The 27,083-nt window shown below is 44.1% G+C and overlaps 1 protein-coding gene across 4 annotated transcripts in view; it reads right to left on the reverse strand.

The window, feature by feature from the left end:
• LOC133227133 (glycine N-acyltransferase-like) overlaps window positions 1-27,083 on the reverse strand; it is a 51,755-nt gene that overhangs the window by 7,856 nt on the left and 16,816 nt on the right. For 3 of the 4 annotated variants that reach the window (XM_061381592.1, XM_061381589.1, XM_061381590.1), the window contains 3 exons: window positions 18,296-18,422; window positions 15,636-15,807; window positions 819-3,146 (listed from right to left, as the gene is read on the reverse strand). In XM_061381592.1, the coding sequence (XP_061237576.1) occupies window positions 2,744-3,146; window positions 15,636-15,807; window positions 18,296-18,422 (702 nt within the window). In that variant the 3' untranslated portion in view covers window positions 819-2,743. Of the gene's footprint in view, window positions 1-818; window positions 3,147-15,635; window positions 15,808-18,295; window positions 18,423-27,083 lie in introns of those variants that run through there. The other variant, XM_061381593.1, reaches the window with a different exon arrangement.

A 27,083-nucleotide genomic window follows, 5' to 3' on the forward strand; every position in this document is an offset into this window, starting at 1 on the left:
CGGACGACAGAGGATGAGATGGTTGGATGCATCACCGACTCAATGGACATGAGTTTGGGTAAGCTTGGGAGTTGGTGATGGACAGGGAGGCCTGGCGTGCTGCAGTCCACAGGGTTGCAAAGAGTCAGACATGACTGAGTGACTGAACTGAACTGAACTGAACTGATTATGTTAGTTTCAGTTGTACAACGAAATGATTCAATTAGACATACACATGTATCTATTCCTTATCAAATTCTTTTCCCAGTTAGAGTGTTACCTAACATTAAGCAGAGTTCCCTATGTTGTACAGTAGGGCCTTATTTGGAGAAGGCAATGGCAACCCACTCCGGTACTCTTGCCTGGAAAATCCCATGGATGGAGGGGCCTGGTAGGCTGCAGTCCATGGGGTCACTAGGAGTCGGACACAACTGAGTGACTTCACTTTCACTTTTCACTTTCACGCATTGGAGAAGGAAATGGCAACCCACTCCAGTGTTCTTGCCTGGAGAATCCCAGGGGACAGGGAGCCTGGTGGGCTGCCGTCTATGGGGTCACACAGAGTCGGATATGACTGAAGCGACTTAGCAGGGCCTTGTTGGTCATCCATTTAAAATACAGCAGTGTGTACCTGTCAACCCCAAATCCCCTATCCCTCTCCCCTCCCCTCCCCACAGTAACCATCAATTCTTTCTCGAAGGCTGTGAGTCTGTTTCTGTTTTGTAAATAAGTTCATCTGTATATTTCCCCCACCCCAACCCCGTTACCCCTCTGGAGGAATTCCTCAGTTATCTGAGGGGCTGTCTCACAGGCGAGTCCTCAGAAAATCCCACAGTGAATCTGAAACCCACAGCTTACACCTTGTGCGTTTTTATTGATATTTCAGTCGACAGGAACAATTTTGTTCTTGGCTGAGTTGGGTCTCCTTTGTAATGTGTGGGCTCTTCCTGACGTCTGGACTCTTGGTTGGATGTGTGGGCTCTTCCTGACGTCTGGACTCTTGGTTGGATGTGTGGGCTCTTCCTGACGTCTGGACTCTTGGTTGGATGTGTGGGCTCTTCCTGACGTCTGGACTCTTGGTTGGATGTGTGGGCTCTTCCTGACGTCTGGACTCTTGGTTGGATGTGTGGGCTCTTCCTGACGTCTGGACTCTTGGTTGGATGTGTGGGCTCTTCCTGAGGGGGCGTGCAGTCTTTCTCTAGCTGTACCATGAAGGCTTAGCTGCCTCTTAGCATGTGGGATCATAGTTCCCCGACCAGGCATCAAACCTATGGCCCCTGCGTTGCAAGGCGGACTCTTAATCACATGACCAGCAGGAAAGTCTTGACAGAAACAACGTTAGTATCTTTTCCTGGGACAGTGTTGCTGAAACTCAGCCTCTGTTCCCTGGTGCCAAACAGCAATGTGCAGAGTTCTGAGTGAAGCAGAAACGAGTAGCTTTAGTTGCTTGACCAGACAAAGGAGGCCAGAGTGGGCTACTGCCTTGGAGACCATGTGGCCCATGCTGGACAGGGTAGTGAGAGGGTTTATAGTGTTCAGGGAGCAGGGTGTGGTCAGCGTGCACAGTTCTTGGATCAATTGGCATCAAAGTGAAGTTTCAAGCATCATCAACCTTCTCGTTTCAACCAGTCTAGGATCTTTGTTCTTGTGGTCAGTGGTTTTCATTTGGAGGGGGTCTTCTTCCTGTAAAAACCCCTTAGGAATGTGTGTCAGGCCTTTGTCTATACCTTTATCTATACCTTTCAGGGAACTGTGAGTTCAGTGATTCTGTAATATGGTAGAATTTTATTCTAAATTGTTACCTGTTCCCTAACCCAACAGTTATTCTTTGTTTCCACATCTTCACATTTTCCAATCATTAACTCTTGAGTCAGCATTTTACTTCAAAAGACAAGGGCACAGGGGTTTGCACAGTTTCAGTAGATGTTGCAAGAAAGGATACTGATACCAGTCAATTTTTCTCTTTTAATTTTCTATGCTGCATTATGTGTGTGTGTGTGTGTGTGTGTGTGTGTATGTAAATGGCTTCTCTAGTGGCTCAGTGGTAAAGAATCCGCTTTCAACGCAGGAGACTCAGGTTTGATCCCTGGGTTGGGAAGATCCCCTGGAGAAGGAAATGGTAATCCAAACCAGTATCCTTGCTGGGAAATCCCATGAACAGAGCTACCTGGGGGGCTACAGTCCATGGGGCCACAAAAGAGTCAGATATGACTTAGTGACTAAACAATAACAACACCTTTATAGATAGATAGAGAAATGTATAGTGTATTTGTATAATATATTTCATGTGATTATAATATAAGGCTTAAGAAATGACCTGAGATAGGAGGATCTTCAAAGATCTACTTAATGGACAGGTCACTCTCCAGCCAATTAAAAAGTCATAGAAAGTCAGAGGGGAAAAATTCATCATAAAGCCCACAAAATATTACAACACTTCTGGCAAACTGGAAAGAGTTAATGATCTAGGAGTTCCAGGAAGACCAATGTAGAAAAGCATGCAACTAAGTATAAATCATGACAAGGATGGTGAAAGCATCCAGGAACCGACAGCTGGGTACCTGGTCTGTTTCCTACTGAGGAAACAAGGAAATTCTGGGACGTATTTGAGCACAGAGACTGAATCTGTCTTGTTCACCACCCATCACTGCTTGCTCAGAGGTCAAGCCATTTCATCGCCCTTCATTACACTGTATTTTCTCTCTGTTGGCTCCTCCAGCCACATTCTGCGTTTGTTCAATGCTCTCTTGTGTTCAGGGCAGCTTTACAGAGGCACAAAGTTCCATTGGTTCCAGCCGTTGGGCACAAAGATACTCTGCATGTTGGAGCACACTTTTTGCATGATGTGATTGGCCTTGTCTACGTGGGAATACAAGGGGAAGCCAAGTTTGTCCAGAGTCTGGACCTGGACACAGGAGATGTAGGAGATGAGCCCCTGGGCCCGGTACTCAGGCAGGGTGCCTGCCATCCGCAGCTCTCCCGTCTGGTCCATCAGCATCCAGGACACAGGGGCCCCCTCGGGCCCCAGTAGGCATGTGCTGGGGAAGGTCTGGATACAGCGCTCGATGAACCTCCGGCTCCTTTCATTGCCACCGAAATACCAGAGTTTATTCACCAAGACAGCATGGGCAGGATCCAGGGTTGAGAGTGTCAACATCTTTTGGTGGCTATTGGGAATTAAAAGAAAGAATAGCCCATAACATCGAAATGGCATTCAAGCCCTTGTGTCCCTGTCCTTTGAAGTCAAAGCCTTTTACTTTAGCCTCCCAGGCTTCCCCAGAATCTCAAAGGACTATCTCAAGGGTTCATGGTCAACGGGGCTCCCCTGGTGGCTCAGTGGTAAAGAATCCACCAGCCGATGCAGGAGATACGGGTTTCGGTCCCTAGCCGGAACAGTTAAGGCTTTGTGCCACAAATATGGAACCCACACTCTAGAGCTCATGGGCAACTACTGAGTCCACACACTCTAGAGCCACACTCTGCACAAAGAGAAGCCACTGCGATGAGAAGCCTGTGTACTATGATGACAGAGTAGCCCCCAGTCACCACACTGGTGGTGAGAGAAAACCTGCATAGCAACAGTGACCCAGCACAGCCAAAAAAAAATAATTAATAAAATTTTTTTTTTTTTTTTTTTTTTTTAGAGCTAATGGAGAGATCAAATCATGATGGAGGAATAGAAGGACAAGCACTCATCTTCTACTGCAAGAGCACCAAAATTTCAACTAGCTTTTGAACACCATTGACAGGAGGACACTGAAACCCACCAAAAACAGGTTGCCCATGCTGAAGAAGCAGAAGTTGAATGGTTCTATGAAGACCTACAAGAGCTTCTAGAACTAACACCCAAAAAAAGATGTCCTTTTTATTATAGGGGACTGGAATGCAAAAGTAGGAAGTCAAGAGCTACCTGGAGTAATAGGCAAGTTTGGCCTTGGAGTACAGAATGAAGCAGGGCAAAGGCTAACAGAGTTTTGCCAAGGGAACACACTGGTCATAGCAAACACTTTCTTCCAACAACACAAGCGATGACTCTACACACGGACATCACCAGATGGTCAACACTGAAATCAGATAGATTATATTCTTTGCAGCCAAAGATGGAGAAGCTCTATACAGTCAACAAAAACAAGACCAGAAGCTGACTGTGGCTCTGATCATGAATTCCTTATTGCAAAATTCAGACTTAAATATAAGAAAGTGGGGAAGACCAGTAGGCCATTTATGTATGTATGTTAGTCGCTCAGTCATGTCCGACTATTTGCGACCCCACGGACTGTAGCCCACCAGGCTTCTCTGTCCATGGAATTCTCCAGGCAAGAATACTGGAGTGGATTGCCATTCCCTTCTCCAGAGGAACTTCCCAACCCAGGAATCGAACCCTGGTTTCCTGCATGGCAGGCAGATTCTTTACCGTTTGAGCTACAGGGAAGTCTCTAGGCCATTCAGGTATGATCTAAATCAAATCCCTTATGATTGTACAGTGGAAGTGAGGAATAGATTCAAAAGATTATATCTGATAGACAGAGTGCCTGAAGAACTATGGACTGTACAGGAGGCAGTGATCAAAATCATCCCCAAGAAAGAGAAATGCAAAAACCAAAATGGTCATCTGGGGTGGCCTTACAAACAGCTGAGAAAAGAAGAAGAGCAAAAGGCAAAAGAGAAAAGGAAAAATATACCCACCTGAATGCAGAGTTCCAAAGAATAGCAAGGAGAGACAAGAAAGCCTTCCTCAGTGATCAATGCAAAGAAAGAGAGGAAATAATAGAATGGGAAAGACTAGGTATCTCTTCAATAAAATTGGAGATACAAAGGAAACATTTCAAGCTAAGATGGGCACAATAAAGGACAGAAACAGTAAGTACCTAACAGAAGCAGAACAGATTAACAAAAGTTGGCAAGAGTACATAGAACTATGCAAAAAAGGTCTTCATGACCCATATAACCACAAAGGTGTGATCACTCATCTAGAGCCAGACATCTTGGAGTACAAAGTCAAGTGGGCCTTAGGAAGCATTACTATGAACAAAGCAAGTGGAAGTGATGGAATTCCAACTGAGCTATTTAATATCCTAAAGTATTATGCTGTGAAAGTGCTGCACTCAATATGACAGCAAATTTGGAAAACTCAGCATTGTCCATAGGACTGGAAAAGGTCAGTTTTCATTTCAATCCCCAAAAAAGGCAATGCCAAAGAATGTATAACCTATCACACAATTGTACTCATTTCACATGCTAGCAAGGTAATGCTCAAAATCCTTCAAGCTAGGCTCTAACAGTACGTGAACTGAGAACTTCCAGATGTAAAATCTGGATTTAGAAAAGGCAGAGGAACCAGAAATCAAATGGTCAACGTCTGTTGGATCATAGAAAAAGCAAGAGAATTCCAGAAAAACATCTACATCAGCTTCATTGACTATATTAAAGCCTTTGACTGTGTGGATCACAACAAACTTTGGAAAATTCTTCAGATCAGATCAGATCAGTCACTCAGTCGTGTCCGACTCTTTGCGACCCCATGAATCGCAGCACGCCAGGCCTCCCTGTCCATCACCAACTCCCGGAGTTCATTCAGACTCATGTCCATCGAGTCAGTGATGCCATCCAGCCATCTCATCCTCTGTCGTCCCCTTCTCCTCTTGCCCCCAATCCCTCCCAGCATCAGAGTCTTTTCCAATGAGTCAACTCTTCGCATGAGGTGGCCAAAGTACTGGAGTTTCAGCTTTAGCATCATTCCTTCCAAAGAAATCCCAGGGCTGAACTCCTTTAGAATGGACTGGTTGGATCTCCTTGCAGTCCAAGGGACTCTCAAGAGTCTTCTCCAACACCACAGTTCAAAAACATCAATTCCTCAGCACTCAGCCTTCTTCACAGTCCAACTCTCACAGCCATACATGACCACAGGAAAAACCATAGCCTTGACTAGATGGACCTTTGTTGGCAGAGTAATGTCTCTGCTTTTCAATATGTTATCTAGGTTGGTCATAACTATCCTTCCAAGGAGTAAGCGTCTTTTAATTTCATGGCTGCAGTCACCATCTGCAGTGATTTTGGAGCCCAGAAAAATAAAGTCTGACACTGTTTCCACTGTTTCCCCATCTATTTCCCATGAAGTGATGGGACCGGATGCCATGATCTTAGTTTTCTGAATGTTGAGCTTTAAGCCAACTTTTTCACTCTCCACTTTCACTTTCATCAAGAGGCTTTTGAGTTCCTCTTCACTTTCGGCCATAAGGCTGGTGTCATCTGCATATCTGAGGTGATTGATATTTCTTCCAGCAATCTTGATTCCAGCTTGTGCTTCCTCCAGTCCAGCATTTCTCATGATGTACTCTGCATAGAAGTTAAATAAACAGGGTGACAATATACAGGCTTGACGTACTCCTTTTCCTATTTGGAACCAGTCTGTTGTTCCATGTCCAGTTCTAACTGTTGCTTCCTGACCTGCATACAAATTTCTCAAGAGGCAGATCAGGTGGTCTGATATTCCCATCTCTTTCAGAATTTTCCACAGTTTATTGTGATCACACAGTCAAAGGCTTTGGCATAGTCAATCAAGCAGAAATAGATGTTTTCCTGGAACTCTCTTGCTTTTTCCATGATCCAGCAGATGTTGGCAATTTGATCTCTGGTTCCTCTGCCTTTTCTAAAACCAGCTTGAACATCAGGAAGTTCACGGTTCACATATTGCTGAAGCCTGGCTTGGAGAATTTTAAGCATTATTTTACTAGCATGTGAGATGAGTGCAATTGTGCGGTAGTTTGAGCATTCTTTGGCATTGCCTTTCTTTGGGATTGGAATGAAAACTGACCTTTTCCAGTCCTGTGGCACTGCTGAGTTTTCCAAATTTGCTGGCATATAGAGTGCAGCACTTTCACAGCATCATCTTTCAGGATTTGGAAAAGCTCAACTGGAATTCCATCACCTCCACTAGCTTTGTCCATAGTGATGCTTTCTAAGGCCTGCTTGACTTCACATTTCAGGATGTCTGGCTCTAGGTCAGTGATCACACCATCGTGATTATCTGGGTTGTGGAGATCTTTTTTGTACAGTTCTTCTGTGTATTCTTGCCATCTCTTCTTAATATCTTCTGCTTCTGTTAGGTCCATACCATTTCTGTCCTTTATCGAGCCCATCTTTGCATGAAATGTTCCTTTGGTATCTCTGATTTTCTTGAAGTCTTTCCCATTCTGTTGTTTTCCTCTATTTCTTTGCATTGATCGCTGAAGAAGGCTTTCTTATCTCTTCTTGCTATTCTTTGGAACTCTGCATTCAGATGCTTATATCTCTCCTTTTCTCCTTTGCTTTTCGCTTCTCTTCTTTTCACAGCTATTTGTAAGGCCTCCCCAGACAGCCATTTTGCTTTTTTGCATTTCTTTTCCATGGAGATGGTCTTGATCCCTGTCTCCTGTACAATGTCATGAACCTCATTCCATAGTTGATCAGGCACTCTATCTATCAGATCTAGGCCCTTAAATCTATTTCTCACTTCCACTGTATAATCATAAGGGATTTGATTTAGGTCATACCTGAATGGTCTAGTGGTTTTCCCTGCTTTCTTCAATTTAAGTCTGAATTTGGCAATAAGGAGTTCATGGTCTGAGCCACAGTCAGCTCCTGGTCTTGTTTTTGCTGACTGTATAGAGCTTCTCCATCTTTGGCTGCAAAGAATATAATCAATCTGATTTCGGTGTTGGCCATCTGGTGATGTCCATGTATAGAGTCTTCTCTTGTGTTGTTGGAAGAGGGTGTTTGTTATGACCAGTGCATTTTCTTCGCAAAACTCTATTAGTCTTTGCCCTGCTTCATTCCATATTCCAAGGCCAAATTTGCCTGTTACTCCAGGTGTTTCTTGACTTCCTACTTTTGCATTCCAGTCCCCTATAATGAAAAGGACATCTGTTTTGGGTGTTAGTTCTAAAAGGTCTTATAGGTCTTCATAGAACTGTTCAACTTCAGCTTCTTCAGCATTCTGGTTGGGGCATAGACTTGGATTACTGTGATATTGAATGGTTTGCCTTGGAAATGAACAGAGATCATTCTGTCGTTTTTGAGATTGCATCCAAGTATTGCATTTCGGACTCGTTTGTTGACCATGATGGCTACTCCATTTCTTCTGAGGGATTCCTGCCCGCAGTAGTAGATATAATGGTCATCTGAGTTAAATTCACCCATTCCGGTCCATTTCAGTTCGCTGATTCCTAGAATGTCAACATTCACTCTTGCCATCTCCTGTTTGACCACTTCCAATTTGCCTTGATTCATGGACCTGACATTCCAGGTTCCTATGCAATATTGCTCTTTACAGCATCGGACCTTGCTTCTATCACCAGTCACATCCACAGCTGGGTATTCTTTTTGCTTTGGCTCCATCCCTTCATTCTTTCTGGAGTTATATCTCCACTGGTCTCCAGTAGCATATTGGGCACCTACTGACCTGGGGAGTTTCTCTTTCAGTATCCTATCATTTTGCCTTTCCAAACTGTTCATGGGGTTCTCAAGGCAAGAATACTGAAGTGGTTTGACATTCCCTTCTCCAATGGACCACATTCTGTCAGATCTCTCCACCATGACCCGCCCATCTTGGGTTGCCGCACTGGCATGGCTTAGTTTCATTGAGTTAGACAAGGCTGTGGTCCTAGTGTGATTAGACTGACTAGTTTTCTATGAGTATGGTTTCAGTGTGTCTGCCCTCTGATGCCCTCTTGCAACACCTACTGTCTTAGTTGGGTTTCTCTTATCTTGGGCATAGGGTATCTCTTCACGGCTGCTCTAGCAAAGCACAGCCAATGCTCCTTACCTTGGACAAGGGTTATCTCCTCACCGCCGCCCTTCCTGACCTTCAATGTGGAATAGCTCCGTATCCCACCCCTAGCCCTAGCGCCTACCTCCTAACCCTATGCTCCTAGACCCTGCCTGGGATTCGAACTCTTAACCTACAGACCTGCCTGCCTACCTGACTCTACCTGCTATGCTACCGCAACTAGCTTGGAAAATTCTTAAAGAGGTCTGAATACCAGACCACCTTACCTGCCTCCTGAGGAACCTGTATGCAGATCAAGAAGGAACAGTTAGAACGAAACATGGAATAACAGACTGGTTCAAAGTTGGAAAAAGAGTATGTCAAGACTATATTTTCACCCTGCTTATTTAACTTTTATGTAGAGTACATCACGTGGAATGCCAGGCTGGATGAAGCACAAGCTGGAATCAAGAGTGACAGGAGAAATATCAACAACTTCAGATATACAGATGACACCACCTTAACGGCAGAAAGCGAAGAGGAACTGAAGAGCCTCTTGATGAATGTGAAAGAGGAGAGTGAAAAAGCTGGGTTAAAACTCAACATTAAAAAAACTTAAGATTATGGCATCTGGTCCCATCACTTCATGGCAAATAGATGCGGGAAAAGTGGAAAAAGTGACTGACTTTGTTTTCTTGGGCTCCAAAATCACTGCAGATGGTGACTGCAGCCATGAAATTAAAAGGTGCTTGCTCCTTGGAAGAAAAGCTATGATCAACCTAGACACCATATTAAAAAGCAAAGACATCACTTTGCCAACAAAGTGATGCATATAATCAAAGCTATGGTTTTTCCAGTAGTCATGTACAGATGTGAGAATTAGACCATAAAAAGGCTGAGTATTTAAGAGTTGATGCTTTTGAACTGTGGTGTTGGAGAAGACTCTTGAGAGTCCCTTGGACTGCAAGGAGATCCAACCAGTCTATTCTGAAGGAGATCAGCCCTGGGATTTCTTTGGAAGGAATGATGCTGATGCTGAAACTCCAGTACTTTGGCCACCTCATGCGAAGAGCTGACTCACTGGAAAAGACTCTGATGCTGGGAGGGATTGGGGGCAGGAGGAGAAGGGGATGACAGAGGATGAGATGGCTGGATGGCATCACTGACTTGATGGACATGAGTCTGAGTGAACTCCGGGAGTTGGTGATGGACAGGGAGGCCTGTTGTGCTGCAATTCATGGGGTCACAAAGAGTTGGACACGATTGAGTGACTGAACTGAACTGAACAACCAAGAATATGCTACCCAACAAGACTCTCATTCGTATTTCATGGAGAAATCAAAAGCTTTCCAGACAAGCAAAAGTTAAGAGAATTCAGCACCACCAAAACAGATTCACAGCAGATGCTAAAGGAGCTTCTTTAGGAAGGAAACTCAAGAGAAGGAAGAGACCTAAAAAATTAAGAAAATGACAATAGGGTCCTATCAATAATCACATTAAATGTAAGTGGATTAAATGCAACAACAAAAAGACATAGATTGGCTGGATGGATGCAAATCTGTGCATGTATCCACTTCCACTTACCACATCACTCTACTTAACCCCCCAAATTGTATGCAATTATTTTATACTCATAGATTAATCATGCTTCCATTGTGGCTTGCAAGTGTAATTATCTTTTATTTTTAGTTTGGCTATTACTTGTGAAAACTGATAAACATCTTTTACTACCGTGATAATGTAGCTTGTTCATTTTAATACCATTGCATCATGATCGGTCAACAGAAAATAACAGACTTTATCACTAAAACTACCACTTAATAGAAAAACTTGTAATCACTTTTTAAAATCCAGCTGCATATCAGAATTATCTTGGAATTTCTTGGAAAACACGAATGTGCCCAAAGTTCCAGATGTGATTTTAATGAGCTGCCATCTTCAGAAACAGCTGGACTATATGATGTTTCACTTTTATCCAGTTTGTTTCACTTTTTCTATTTCATAGTCAGTGATCCCATTTCCATTCAATATCACAGTAATCCAAGTCTATGCCCCAACCAGTAATGCTGAAGAAGCTGAAGTTGAACAGTTCTATGAAGACCTACAAGACCTTTTAGAACTAACACCCAAAACAGATGTCCTTTTCATTATAGGGGACTGGAATGCAAAAGTAGGAAGTCAAGAAACACCCAGAGTAACAGGCAAATTTGGCCTTGGAATATGGAATGAAGCAGGGCAAAGACTAATAGAGTTTTGCGAAGAAAATGCACTGGTCATAACAAACACCCTCTTCCAACAACACAAGAGAAGACTCTATACATGGACATCACCAGATGGCCAACACCAAAATCAGATTGATTATATTCTTTGCAGCCAAAGATGGAGAAGCTCTATACAGTCAGCAAAAACAAGACCAGGAGCTGACTGTGGCTCAGACCATGAACTCCTTATTGCCAAATTCAGACTTAAATTGAAGAAAGCAGGGAAAACCACTAGACCATTCAGGTATGACCTAAATCAAATCCCTTATGATTATACAGTGGAAGTGAGAAATAGATTTAAGGGCCTAGATCTGATAGATAGAGTGCCTGATCAACTATGGAATGAGGTTCATGACATTGTACAGGAGACAGGGATCAAGACCATCTCCATGGAAAAGAAATGCAAAAAAGCAAAATGGCTGTCTGGGGAGGCCTTACAAATAGCTGTGAAAAGAAGAGAAGCGAAAAGCAAAGGAGAAAAGGAGAGATGTAAGCATCTGAATGCAGAGTTCCAAAGAATAGCAAGAAGAGATAAGAAAGCCTTCTTCAGCGATCAATGCAAAGAAATAGAGGAAAACAACAGAATGGGAAAGACTAGGGATCTCTTCAAGAAAATCAGAGATACCAAAGGAACATTTCATGCAAAGATGGGCTCGATAAAGGACAGAAATGGTATGGACCTAACAGAAGCAGAAGATATTAAGAAGAGATGGCAAGAATACACAGAAGAACTGTACAAAAAAGATCTCCACAACCCAGATAATCACGATGGTGTGATCACTGACCTAGAGCCAGACATCCTGAAATGTGAAGTCAAGCCGGCCTTAGAAAGCATCACTATGGACAAAGCTAGTGGAGGTGATGGAATTCCAGTTGAGCTTTTCCAAATCCTGAAAGATGATGCTGTGAAAGTGCTGCACTCTATATGCCAGCAAATTTGGAAAACTCAGCAGTGCCACAGGACTGGAAAAGGTCAGTTTTCATTCCAATCCCAAAGAAAGGCAATGCCAAAGAATGCTCAAACTACCGCACAATTGCACTCATCTCACATGCTAGTAAAATAATGCTTAAAATTCTCCAAGCCAGGCTTCAGCAATATGTGAACCGTGAACTTCCTGATGTTCAAGCTGGTTTTAGAAAAGGCAGAGGAACCAGAGATCAAATTGCCAACATCTGCTGGATCATGGAAAAAGCAAGAGAGTTCCAGGAAAACATCTATTTCTGCTTGATTGACTATGCCAAAGCCTTTGACTGTGTGATCACAATAAACTGTGGAAAATTCTGAAAGAGATGGGAATATCAGACCACCTGATCTGCCTCTTGAGAAATTTGTATGCAGGTCAGGAAGCAACAGTTAGAACTGGACATGGAACAACAGACTGGTTCCAAATAGGAAAAGAAGTTCGTCAAGGCTGTATATTGTCACCCTGTTTATTTAACTTCTATGCAGAGTACATCATGAGAAATGCTGGACTGGAAGAAACACAAGCTGGAATCAAGATTGCTGGGAGAAATATCAATCACCTCAGATATGCAGATGACACCAGCCTTATGGCCGAAAGTGAAGAGAATCTAAAAAGCCTCTTGATGAAAGTGAAAATGGAGAGTGAAAAAGTTGGCTTAAAGCTCAACATTCAGAAAAGAAGATCATGGCATCCGGTCCCATCACTTCATGGGAAATAGATGGGGAAACAGTGGAAACAGTGTCAGACTTTATTTTTCTGGGCTCCAAAATCACTGCAGATGGTGACCGCAGCCATGAAATTGAAAGACGCTTACTCCTTGGAAGGAAAGTTATGACCAACCTAGATAGTATATTGAAAAGCGGAGACATTACTTTGCCAACAAAGGTTCATCTAGTCAAGGCTATTGTTTTTCCTGTGGTCATGTATGGATGTGAGAGTTGGACTGTGAAGAAGGCTGAGTGCTGAGGAATTGATGCTTTTGAAGTGTGGTGTTGGAGAAGACTCTTGAGAGTCCCTTGGACTGCAAGGAGGTCCAACCAGTCCATTCTGAAGGAGATCAGCCCTGGGATTTCTTTGGAAGGAATGATGCTAGAGCTGAAACTCCAGTACTTTGGCCACCTCATGTGAAGAGTTGACTCATTGGAAAAGACTCTGATGCTGGGAGGGATTGGGGGCAGGAGGAGAAGGGGATGACAGAGGATGAGATGGCTGGATGGCATCACTGACTTGATGGACGTGAGTCTGAGTGAACTCCGGGAGTTGGTGATGGACAGGGAGGCCTCGCGTGCTGCGATTTATGGCGTCGCAAGGAGTCGGACACGACTGAGTGACTGATCTGATCCGATCCCATTTCATTCAGCTTATGGTTTCCAATTTCTCCATCTCTGTTTTTTGTTGTTCTTTCTCTAGCGTTTACCAAGTGTAGTAGAAAATCTTTCCTATACTACATATACATCTATATACATTCAGTTCAGTTCAGTTCAGTTCAGTCGCTCAGTCGTGTCCGACTCTTTGGGACCCCATGAATCGCAGCACGCCAGGCCTCCATTAAGCATGATATATATATTTTACAAAACATGAAGTTTTGCTGAGATAAATATTTGACATTTTTGGTTCTATTTGTTTGACTAGGTATGAATAGAATGTTAGATTTCTAATTTATATTCACTCAAAATTTTGATATAGTTTCATATATTCCGGCATCTAGTATTATTGCTAAAAATCTAGAAAGTTTATTATTTTGTGACATTTAAAAAATTTGAATGAGGCTTGAAACTTCTAATTCAATTCTGAAAATATAAATAGGTATTATGTTGTAAAAAAGCAACAGGAGATTAACATGTAATACAGTATTATTAAAGTATAGATTTTATTCAAATTTTACAAAATTTTATGCTAGTGTCTATTATTTATTTTCATACCTTATTCTAGATTCTACATTGCGTTTAGTTGCACTGAGTAGCTTCAGCTGCATGCAATGAACTTTGATAAATTCCCTTTTTATTCTTTTACTAATATTTTCTAATTTTCCTTGTCATGGTTTCTTAGATACACTCATGATATAAAAGTGGACATTTAATTTCTAATTACATGGGTTTTTTAAATTATCCTTGATATTAAATATTAATTTCTTATTTAAATGCTTTCTTCTCTGCAATCAACCTCTGTGTTTTTTCAGTCTTTTAACCTTTTTGAGGCTTTCAATGGCTAAGTCAAAGATCTCTCTCAGTAAATGTCCCATTGCATTTGAAAATATGTGGGTTATTTTCAAACTTCTTTAGATATTGATTTTGAACATGATTCCACAGTGAGAAGAGAACAGACTCTGTACGATTTCAATACCTTTAGACCATGAAACTTTCTCACCTTGTTATATATCCCTGGATATGTCCCACTGTCTCCTTGTTTATAGTCTGTGGGAACTTGAATGGAATTTGTACTCTGCTGCTGTGTGAAAATTGTATAAATCTTAATTATGTTGAATTGGTTTATAGTGATTTTCAGGTCTACTATATCCTTCTAATTTTGTGTCTATTCATTTAGTAATTTTTAATAGTTTGATGTTGAAACTCCAACTAAAAATCTTAGTTTATCTACTTAAAAAAATTACTTGTAATATATAGTGGCACAATAGGTAACTTTGTTCTGTACTTTCCAAGTCCCCTGTAAATGTGTCATCGTACTGTCATAATTTTAAAAATAAAAACAATTTTTAAAGAGTTAATGATTAGGATCTGTGCAGCCACAGAAACAGAACAGCTGTTGACTTAGAAACTGTTAACAGTTTAGACTACAGCCTGGCCACGTAGCCGAATCAGGGAAGTGACATATAGATAAAGGCCTGATGCACATTCCCAAGCCGTCTTTACAGGAAGCAGACCCCCTCCAGATGAGCACTTCTGACCGCAAGAACATAGACCCCAGACTGGTCAAAACCAGAAGGTTGATTTTGCTTGTAACTTCACCTGATGGCAACCAGAGAACTGCGCACAAGGCAATCGTGCTCTCTGCAGCCCTCCTGCTCACACTGCCTTAGAACCCCTTCCCTGAAAACCATTGAGGAGTCGAGTTGTTTGAGCTCGAGCTGCCCATCTGACCCTGGACACACTACTCCCCTCACCCCATATAAGGAACCAGCTCCCCACCCTCAGCAAGCAAGCAAGGGAAAGCGTTGCTGGTTTTCACCCCCACCTGCTGCAGCAGGGCGTCAGTGAAGCTCTGCCTGAATTTCTTGTCGGGCTTCTAATCAATGTCTGTCGCTTGGAGAAGGCCAAGCACCCTGGTCAGTATCAAAGTCACGAGTCAAGGAATGCCCAGAGCCACCAGGAGAAGAAGCAAGGATGGATTCTCTCCTAGGGGCTTTGAAGGGAACATAGGTTTGCCAGCTCCTGGACTTGGGATCCTGGCCTCCACAACCAGAAGGATAACTTTCTGCTGTTTGAATCCATCCCAGTCCGTCGTGTCTTCTTGTGACCGTCTTAAGAGACTAATGCGCTGGCTGCTTCAGTGGTAACAGATATGACATTTTTGGTTCTGTTTTGTTTTATCCTGCCATGTGGCTTGTGGGTGCGATCTTAGCTACTTCTCAGACCAGAGGGACTAAACCTCGGCAGGCAGTGGAAGTGTGGAGTCCTAACCGCTGGACCGCCAGGGATTCCCCAGAGCAGACTCTGTCAGACTTACCTGGGTTTGTGTTTACCACCATCGCCTGACACATTTTTTGCCTCCAGCAGAGAAGTAGCCAATTTCTTTCCGGGCTCAGAGGCCATATAGAGAAAGCACTGTGTCTGCTTGACCTTGCCTGATTTAGTAGCTGCAAGATTTTTTATCACGTCATCCAGGCTGGACTGTGAACCTAGATGGAGGAAATGCAGAATCATATGACATATCATTGTTCATTTAAACGTCAGGAAAAAGCTGTCCGATGACTGCAAGGTTTGTGGGTTTCGAATGATTAAAGTTTGTGGGTTTCCATCATGAAAAGACCTCTATGGGATAATAGTAAGTCACTCTCACATTTAAAAGAAATTCATTTGCAAAGTTGAAATAGGGACACAGACATAGAGAACAAACATGCAAACTCCAAAGGGTCAAAGTGGAGGATGGGATTAACTGGGAGATTGGGGTTGCCGTATATGCAGTACTATGTATAAAATAGATGACTAACGAGAGCCTACCATAGAGCACAGGAAAGTACTCGGTGCTCTGTGGTGATCTAAACAGAAAGGAAATCCAAAAAAAGGGGGTGATACGTGTGCATACATACGGCCCAGAAACTGACGCAGCAGTATAAAGCAACTAAACTCCAATTAAAAAAATTAAAACTGGGATAACACTACAATTCCTGAACACATCAGAGTACAGGTATGCTCATCAAAGGAGATGAGGTGAAGATAATAACCAGCATTTATTGAATTTATTTAACAATTCTATGCTGTAGGTTGTTGCTATAATGGTCCCAGTTTTTTCTTCTTCGCTTTCTGGACTGTTTTCTGCTGACCTGACTTCTGGGATTGGCTGTGAAACTTGTTTGGGCCAATGGAGCAATAGCAAAGGCGACTGAATAAGAAGCTTGAAAAGTGACTATGTGTGAAGTTTGCCTTTTCTCTCTGCTCTTAAGAACCTTGGGTGACTTCTGTATATCACCCAAGCCACTTCACTGGCACAGCCAGTAGCCAGTACAGACGAAGCCAGCATTAACAGCCAGCCTCCAGATTGTGGCTAACTTAGTCCTGCCAGTTCATGGACAACCCCCAGCTGACTGCAGTCACATGGGGTGAACCCAGGAGAGACCAGTGGAATAATCACCCAGCTGAGTCTCGTACAAACTGCTGACCCACAACATGTGAGCTAATGAGCGATTGTGTTTTGCAGTCACTACTTTGGGGTGGTTTCAAAACCTGACTGATAAAACCAGGCATAGGGCCATTTCTTATTCAAGATCTCACTTAATCTTTAAATAGCCCTATGTTTGGGGGACTACAATAATTGCTATTTTTACTCATCAGAAGACTGATCCACAGAGCTGTTGTTCCTTGTCTTAGACCACACAACTACTAACAGGCCTAACAAGCTCACAACTTCAGCTAATCTGACTCCAGAGAACACATTTTTTTTTTTTTTGGCTACATTGTAAGGCTTGTGGGATCTTAATTCCCTCACCAGGGATTGAACCTGGGTCCCTGGCAGTGAGAGCACAAAGTCCTAACCACTGAATGCCAGGGAATTCCCAAACATATTTGTAGTCACTAAATTCCTCCTCTGTAAGTATGATATATTGACACCACGGAGGTGAGGCAGAACGGAAGCTCTGCTCCCATATCATCAATCCTGGAATAAACCATGAATTTTTGTTGTTGTTCAGTTGCTAAGTCGTGTCTGACTCTTTACGACCTATGGACTGTAGCACGCCAGGCTCCTCTGTCCTCCACTATCTCCCAGAGTTTGATCAAATCCATGTCCATTGAGTTGGTGGTGCTTTCTAACCATCTCATCCTGTGCCACTGTCTTCTCCCTTTGCCTTCAGTCTTTCCCAGCATCAGGTCTTAATTCCAATGAGTTGAATCAGGTAGCTGTGAATTTTTAACTATTAAGAAATTCTATTGCTTATGATTTCCTGTGTAAACCCCATACACAACAGTCTTTAAGTTCTAATTCACTACTGTTGGAGGAGGTCATCAAGAAGACATGTCGCCTTTGACTCCGGAGGCAACTGGAGGCTTCCCCCTCCCTCCACTGTCCTTGGAACAGGTGTTCCACTTGCCTTCCAGAAACTGCTCCAAGGACACAGCCTTGAGATAGAAATGTGGTGTTCACATATCTGGATTGGGCACATGATTAAACCCAGATAAGGCCACTATATACGTTTTTAAGATTTTTGCAGGCAGATGAGGGGATTCCCTCATCCTGCAGTCTCCCAGGACAAGCCTGGAGGTAAGTTCTCCTGCTTATTAACTTGCCACCCGCCAGTCTGGAGTGTCTGGGATTGCAATAAAGATGTAGAAGGCGTGTGTGTGCGTGAGTGTGTGAGAGGGAGTGTGTGAGTGTTAGTCACTCAGTCATGTCAGACTCTTGCAACCCCATGGACTGTAGCCCACCAGACTCCTCTGTCCCTGAAATTGTCCAGGAAGAACACTGGAGTGGGTTGCCATTCCCTTCTCCAGGGGATCTTCCTGATGCAGTGATCAAACCCAGGTCTCCTGCATTGCAGGCAGATTCTTTACCTTCTGAACCACCCAAGAAGCCTGCTATGGAGGATACAGGGGTGTCACTCCAGAGGTAAAGGGACCCTACATATCCGACACAGGAAAGTCCAGCAGCCTGCCCACATCCTGGCCCCTTACTTTGAATCTGCAGATGTTGCTTCCAGTTGATGACTTCTGGTGAGCCAAGGAATTCCTGACATTTCTTAGGGTCCTTGGAGTAGACTTGATAAGTATTGGTGTAGTGATCAAGGTCATCTGTCATCTCCTGTTTGGGTCAGGAAAGTAGAATCCACCAAAATGCATCTACTTAGTGAATGCCATACTAGTTCTCAGTGTTCCGTTATATTATGATATTTTAAAAATACTAAAATATTAGCATTTTTTGTTGTATTGATTTTATTGAAGGATTATTTACATTATGAGATCAAGTCAAGAACTCCCTTATTCAATTAATAATTAAAAATGTCTTGAACACAACTACTTCCAACTCCGTTATTGCTCTAAATTTTCAAACCTAACAAAAATAATCTATTTAAAATTACTTTCCACCCCTCCATGAAACACATGAAGAAGCTTGCAAAGGGATTGAGAGCTGAATCTTGCTGTTTCCTGCTGCTCTTGAGAACCCTGAGGCTTCTGTGTGTGCCCAATCCACTTCCATAAGTGTGGTCAATAAACAGCGAAAACCAAGCCAGCAGCTATGGCCAGACTTGGGACTGCAACTTACCCAGTTCTACCAGCTCAGTAAAGTGACAATTGAGAAGCGAAGTATTTGGCCAAAAGAATACACCCCACTTTAGGGCAAAGATGTTTAGATTATGTGGGCTATGAACATGCCTTTATTGAAACAGAGACAGGCAACAGGTCAGACGATTCTTCTATACATTGTGAAACCAAGAAAAAGATGATGAAATCGACTTGCTTTCTTTAAAAAATACTCAAGGGCTTCTCTGGTGGTCCAGTTAAGACTCCATGCTTCTGCTGCAGGAGGCATGGGTTGGACTGGGGGGCATGTGTTCCATCCCTGGTTGGGGAACTAAGATCCCACATGCTGCACAGAATGGCCAAAAAGCAAAAATCATGCTGTTGTAAAATCAACAAAAATCCCATCAGCAAACAAGCGTACTCATTTAAGTGTACCTAGTGAAATTATTAAAACGGACACAGGAGGATAAAGGAATAGATAAGAGGAGAAACTTCCTTTACCTAGTGAAGAATCGGAAAGCTTTTCCCCCTACAACTGGAAAATACGACACACAACTGCACTTGCAATTCAGCAAGGGTTACTTCTGATCAAACTGTATTTTTAAGAGTAACGCCACCAAAAATGTCCGTATAGGAGACCCCAGCCTCTGTCCCTCACAAAGATCAATAATTAGATCAATAATTAGGTCAATTTTGCCTACTACCCACACACATAGAAAAAGCTATGAGAGAGCCCTGGAGTCCTGCAACACAGGAGAATTAAAAAAAAAAAAATTGAGGCTAGCTGCCCCCAAAGAGAAGAAAGACAGTCCCATTTCGCCTGCATCATCCCATTCACCAAGCCAGCATTGCCCAGTGCCAAGAGGGAACTCCCCAGCTAGAAAGAGCTCTCTCTCGCCAAGAGAGGAAGTACAGGATGAAGGGGCAGCTTCCTCAGCCTTCTAGAGCACCACACCAAGGTCCCACTCCAGTTTCATCCCACCCAGACTGGCAAAACTGAGATAAATAGAGGTGGTTAGAAACGAGAAAGAAGTGCAGGGGCCACCAGTAGCAGCCATGTAATGGGGGTGATGCACAGTTCACCCTGACCTGCTCTGCAGGAAAAGCCAGCAGTTTTTGCCCCTGCAGAATTCAACAGTCAGCATCGGACCACCTGCAGACATCAACAAATTTTGCCCCACCAGTATTCACATACTCTGTTAGCCACCCGAGACCCTCCTCCCACCCTCCCCGACCGGCTCCTACCGGAACCAGGTCACCGAACCCACAGTCAGCTCTGCAGCTGCATGAATACAAGCTGACATCCACCACCCAGCACACGTTGGGGGCTGGCCCCTCCAGCTGTGTACTTGCGTGCCACTCAACAGGTGACTGTCACTGGCCTCCACTGCCATTCGCACAGTGAGAGACAGACTGTGCAGTCATGAGAGAGCCCATTCATAGCTAGGGTCCCCACAGCTGTCTGTGGGCCTGGATCGGACCTGCACCCCTGCACTGACCTGCAGCTGACCCCCCCAGCTGCCTGCCTGCATGCCCCCATCCCCAATTGCTGTGCCCTCTTGGCAAGACCCAGTAGACACTGTATTGAGTGCCAGTGAGGCCCCCCATGGCTGCCAGTGTGCCTGCAGTTGGTCCTGGCCCTGCTGCCTGCCAGGGCCCCCACCATCATGTGCCTGTTTGCAAACGGCCCAGCCACTACCCAAGAGTCTGCCGCTGGCCCCCACAGCTGTGTCTGAACACACCACCGATGGCAGCCACTACCACGCCTGCCCTGGCCCATAGCCACTGGACTTGGAGGCATCATTGAGGACCCCAAAAGCCTTGAAGCCACTGTTGGCCCCCCTGAAATGCTTACCAAGGATCACACAGTTGTCAGTGTGGATCCCAGTAGCCTGAGTGGAAAAGCCATCACCCCCTAGCCCTGAAGACCAGTGCCACCACAAGCCCCTGCACTCAGTGCCCTGCACCGCTAGACCTGGGGCCACAGCACGTGCTAGAGAGCCCCAGAAAGGCACTCAGTCATGTCTGACTCTTTGTGACTCCGTGGACTACAGCCAAGTCTCTTCTGTCCATGAGATTTCCAAGGCAAGAATACTGGACTGGGTAGCCATTCCCTTCTCCAGGGGATGGAACTCGAGTCTCCTGCATTGCAGGCAGATTCTTTACTATCTGAGCCACCAGGGAAGCTCCTACCCATGAGAAAATTTTCCCTTACCAAAGTCAGTCCATAAAGTATGGAAGGTTGTTTCTTCAAAAGTTCAGGCACCTATGCAAGGATATAGGGCTCATAAAGAACCCGATGTGAAGAACCGACTCCTTGGAAAAGACCCTGATGCTGGGAAAGATTGGAGGCGGGAGGAGAAGTGGACAGCAGAGCATGAGACGATTGGATGGCATCACCGACTTGATGGACATGAATTTGAGCAAGCTCCAGGAGTTGGTGATGGACAGGGAGGCCTGGTGTGCTGCAGTCCATGGGGTCACAAAGAGTTGGACACAACTGAACAACTGAACTGAAAAAATCAGGGAAATATGAAACCACCAAAAGAATACAGTAAACCCCAGCTCCAAAGCAATGATACCCAGGAATTTCCTAACAAGGAATTCAAAATAATTTTTCAAAAGATGCTCAGAGAGCTGTAAGAGAACACAGAAAAATAATTTAACAGCATCAGGACAACAATACAAGAACAAAATGAGACGTTCAGAGAGGGAAAACATAAAAAAGAACCAAAGAAAACTTTTGAAAGTGAAGAATAGTAGGAGTACACAGAAGAATTCAATAGAGCGCTTCGACAGCAATGTAAACCAAACAGAGGAGAGAATCAGAGCTCAGAGTTAGACCAAGTGAAATTATCTAAGTAGAAGAGCAAAAAGAAAAAGAATAAAAGACAGTGAGGAAAGCCTGTGTGACCTATGAAAGTGAAGTGAAAGTCATTCACTCGTGTCTGATTCTGCCACCCCATGGACTATACAGTCCAAGGAATTCTCCAGGCCAGACTACTGAAGTGAGTAGCCATTGCCTTCTCCAGGGGATCTTCCCAACCCAGGGATTGAACCCAGGTCTCCTGCATTGCAGGTGGACTCTTTACCAGCGGAGCCACCAGGGAAGCCCATATGCCTTGAATACACCTAAATTAATTTCATGAAACTCCTTATCTGTAGGATACCTCAAAAGAACCAATTTGTGAATTTATTAATTTCCAGAAGTAGAAGAGAGGGAAAGAGGGAAGAAAGTTTATTTAAAGAAATAATGACTGAGAACTTCCGAATTCTTGGAAGAAATTTGGATATACAAGTTTGAGAAGCTAATAGGTCACCAAACAACTTAAAGAGGAACTCACTTAGATACATTAGAATAATATTGTTGAAAATCCCTTAAGGCGGCTATCAGTCGATGTCTCAGAGACCTTGCAAGCCAGAAGAAAATAGGGCAATATATTTAAAGTGTGGAAAGAAATAAACTGTCAACCAAAACTACTTTACCTGTCAAATTTGTTCTTCAGAGACAAGACAGACTTTCACTAACAAATAAAAACTGAAGAAATTCATCACCCAAAGTCTTGCCTTATAAGAAATGTCAAAATGGGAACAGTTCTCAGAACAGTTCCAAATAATCCTCTTAAAATAGGCAGAGGAATTGAATAGACATTTTTCCAAAGAAGATATACAAATGGCCAGCACATACATGAAAAAGTGCTCTATATCACGAATTAGCAGGTAAATGCAAATCAAGACCACATACACAGCAGAACGGTTATCATCAAAAAGACAAGAGATAACAAACATTGGGGCGGGGGGCAGTGGTTTGGAGAAAAAGCAACCCTCGTGCACTGTTGGTGGGAATGTAAATTGGTATAACCACTATAGAAATGGTATGGTGGTCTCCCCCCAAATTTAAAACAGAACTGTCCTAGGAATTGGGAATCCCATTCTGGGTGTGCATCCAAAGGAAATGAAAACAGGACCTGGAAGAGACACATGTGCTCCGTGCTCAATGCAATGTTATTCCCAATAGCCACGACATGGAGACAACGAATGAACGGACAGGGAACATGTGGCATGTCTGGCAGTGGAACATCAGTCAGCCTGGAGAAAGGAGCAAATCCTGCCGTTTGTGACGCGTGGGTAGACCCTGTGTGCATTGTGCTACGTGAAATGGGCAGACAGAGGAAGGCATGATGGCTTCCGTGAGTGGATTTTAAAACACTTGATCACAGAAACAGAGGTTCCTAGAGGCTGGGGATGCCCAGGAACGGGCAGTGGGGAAATGTTGGTCAAAGTGCACAAACTTCCAGTTATAAGACAAATAAGTTCTGAGGATAAAAGGCAGAGAACGAGGACCATAGTTCAGATCAGATCAGTTGCTCAGTCGTGTCCGACTCTTTGCGACCCCATGAATCGCAGCACGCCAGGCCTCCCTGTCCATCACCAACTCCCGGAGTTCACTCAGACTCACGTCCATCGAGTCAGTGATGCCATCCAGCCATCTCATCCTCTGGCATCCCCTTCTCCTCCTGCCCCCAATCCCTCCCAGCATCAGAGTCTTTTCCAATGAGTCAACTCTTCGCATGAGGTGGCCAAAGTACTGGAGTTTCAGCTTTAGCATCATTACTTCCAAAGAAATCCCAGGGCTGATCTCCTTCAGAATGGACTGGTTGGATCTCCTTGCAGTCCAAGGGACTCTCAAGAGTCTTCTCCAACACCACACTTCAAAAGCATCAATTCTTCAGTGCTCAGCCTTCTTCACAGTCCAACTCTCACATCCATACATGACCACAGGAAAAACCATAGCCTTGACTAGATGAACCTTTGTTGGCAAAGTAATGTCTCTGCTTTTGAATATGTTATCTAGCTTGGTCATAACTTTCCTTCCAAGGAGTAAGTGTCTTTTAATTTCATGGCTGCAGTCACCATCTGCAGTGATTTTGGAGCCCAGAAAAATAAAGTCGGACACTGTTTCCACTGTTTCCCCATCTATTTCCCATGAAGTGATGGGACCAGATGCCATGATCTTCGTTTTCTGAATGTTGAGCTTTAAGCCAACTTGTTCATTCTCCACTTTCACTTTCATCAAGAGGCTTTTGAGTTCCTCTTCACTTTCTTCCATAAGGGTGGTGTCATCTGCATATCTGAGGTTATTGATATTTCTCCTGGCAATCTTGATTCCAGCTTGAGTTTCTTCCAGTCCAGCGTTTCTCATGATGTACTCTGCATAGAAGTTAAATAAACAGGGTGACAATATACAGGCTTGAAGAACTCCTTTTCCTATTTGGAACCAGTCTGTTGTTCCATGGCCAGTTCTAACTGTTGCTTCCTGACCTGCATACAGATTTCTCAAGAGACAGATCAGGTGGTCTGGTATTCCCATCTCTTTCAGAATTTTCCACAGTTTATTGTGATCCACACAGTCAAAGGCTTTGGCATAGTCAATAAAGCAGAAATAGATGTTTTTTTGGAACTCTCTTGCTTTTTCCATGATCCAGTGGATGTTGGCAATTTGATCTCTGGTTCCTCTGCCTTTTCTAAAACCAGCTTGAACATCAGGAAGTTCACGGCTCACATATTGCTGAAGCCTGGCTTGGAGAATTTTGAGCATTACTTTACTAGTGTGTGAGATGAGTGCAATTGTGCAATAGTTTGAGCATTCTTTGGCATTGCCTTTCTTTGGGATTGGAATGAAAACTGACCTTTTCCAGTCCTGTGGCCACTGCTGAGTTTTCCAAATTTGCTGGCATATTGAGTGCAGCACTTTCACAGCATCATCTTTCAGGATTTGGAATAGCTCAACTGGAATTCCATCACCTCCACTAGCTTTGTTCTAGGCCCACTTGACTTCACATTCCAGGATGTCTGGCTCTAGGTGAGTGATCACACCATTGTGATTATCTGGGTCGTGGAGATCTTTTTTGTACAGTTCTTCTGTGTATTCTTGCCATCTCTTCTTAATATCTTCTGCTTCTGTTAGGTCCATATCATTTCTGTCCTTTATCGAGCCCATCTTTGCATGAAATGTTCCTTTGGTATCTCTGATTTTCTTGAAGCGATCCCTAGTCTTTCCCATTCTGTTGTTTTCCTTTATTTCTTTGCATTGATCGCTGAAGAAGGCTTTCTTATCTCTTCTTGCTATTCTTTGGAACTCTGCATTCAGATGTTTATATCTCTCCTTTGCTCCTTTGCTTTTCGCTTCTCTTCTTTTCACAGCTATTTGTAAGGCCTCCCCAGACAGCCATTTTGCTTTTTTGCATTTCTTTTCCATGGAGATGGTCTTGATCCCTGTCTCCTGTACAATGTCACGAACCTCATTCCATAGTTCATCAGGCACTCTATCTATCAGATCTAGTCCCTTAAATCTATTTCTCACTTCCACTGTATAATCATAAGGGATTTGATTTAGGTTATACCTGAATGGTCTAGTGGTTTTCCCTGCTTTCTTCAATTTAAGTCTGAATTTGGCAATAAGGAGTTCATGGTCTGAGCCACAGTCAGCTCCTGGTCTTGTTTTTGCTGACTGTATAGAGCTTCTCCATCTTTGGCTGCAAAGAATGTAATCAGTCTGATTTTGGTGTTGACGATCTGGTGATGTCCATGTATAGAGTCTTCTCTTGTGTTGTTGGAAGAGGGTGTTTGTTATGACCAGTGCATTTTCTTGGCAGAACTCTATTAGTCTTTGCCCTGCTTCATTCCGTATTCCAAAGCCAAATTTGCCTGTTACTCCAGGTGTTTCTTGACTTCCTGCTTTTGCATTACAGTCCCCTATAATGAAAAGGACATCTGTTTTGGGTGTTAGTTCTAAAAGGTCTTGTAGGTCTTCATAGAACCGTTCAACTTCAGCTTCTTCAGTGTTACTGGTTGGAGCATAGACTTGGATTACTGTGATATTGAATGGTTTGCCTTGGAAATGAACAGAGATCATTCTGTCGTTTTTGAGATTGCATCCAAGTACTGCATTTTGGACTCTTTTGTTGACCATGATGGCTACTCCATTTCTTCTGAGGGATTCCTGCCTGCAGTAGTAGATATAATGGTCATCTGAGTTAAATTCACCCATTCCGGTCCATTTCAGTTCGCTGATTCCTAGAATGTCAACACTCACTCTTGCCATCTCTTGTTTGACCTCTTCCAATTTGCCTTGATTCATGGACCTGACATTCCAGGTTCCTATGCAATATTGCTCTTTACAGCATCGGACCTTGCTTCTATCACCAGTCACATCCACAGCTGGGCATTGTTTTTGCTTTGGCTCCATCCCTTCATTCTTTCTGGAGTTATATCTCCACTGGTCTCCAGTAGCATATTGGGCACCTACTGACCTGGGGAGTTTCTCTTTCAGTATCCTATCATTTTGCCTTTTCATACTGTTCATGGGGTTCTCAAGGCAAGAATACTGAAGTGGTTTGCCTTTCCCCTCTCCAGCAGATCACATTCTGTCAAATCTCTCCACTATGACCAGCCCGTCTTGGGTTGCCGCACTGGCAAGGCTTAGTTTCATTGAGTTAGACAAGGCTGTGGTCCTAGTGTGATTAGATTGACTAGTTTTCTGTGAGTATGGTTTCAGTGTGTCTGCCCTCTGATGCCCTCTTGCAACACCTACCGTCTTACTTGGGTTTCTCTTACCTTGGGTGTGGGGTATCTCTTCACGGCTGCTCCAGCAAAGCGCAGCCATTGCTCCTTATCTTGGACGAGGGGTACCTCACCACTGCCCTTCCTGACCTTCAACGTGGGATAGCTCCTCTAGACCCTTCTGCGCCTGCGCAGCCACGGCTCCTTGGACGTAGGGTTGGTCCTCCCGGCCACCGCCCCTGGCCTCGAGCGTGAGGGCGTAGGGGTAGCTCCTCCGGCCCGTTGCCCCTGGCCTCGGGCTTAGGGGCGTGGGGTAGCTCCTCATGCCCACCGCCCCTGGCCTCGGGTTTGGGGCGTGGGGTATCTTCTCCCGGCCGCCGCCCCTGACCTCAGACGCTGGGTATCTCCTCTGGGCCGCCCCCCCCCCGACCTCGGACATGGGGTAGCTCCTCTGGGCTGTTCCTGCGCTGTCGCAGTCTAGTACTCTCGGCCGCTGCCCCTGACCTCGGACGTGGGGTAACTCCTCTTGGCCGCCGCCCTTCGGGCATGGGGTTCTCCCGGCTTCTGCCCCTGACTTCGGATGTGGGGTGGCTCCTCTCGGTCGTGCTTGGTGTACCCGTCACAGCCGCCTGCGCTTTGGCGCACCCGTCGCAGGACC

The sequence above is a fragment of the Bos javanicus genome, chromosome 15 (genome assembly GCF_032452875.1).
Source record: "Bos javanicus breed banteng chromosome 15, ARS-OSU_banteng_1.0, whole genome shotgun sequence".
In the NCBI taxonomy this organism is placed as follows: Eukaryota; Metazoa; Chordata; class Mammalia; order Artiodactyla; family Bovidae; genus Bos; species Bos javanicus.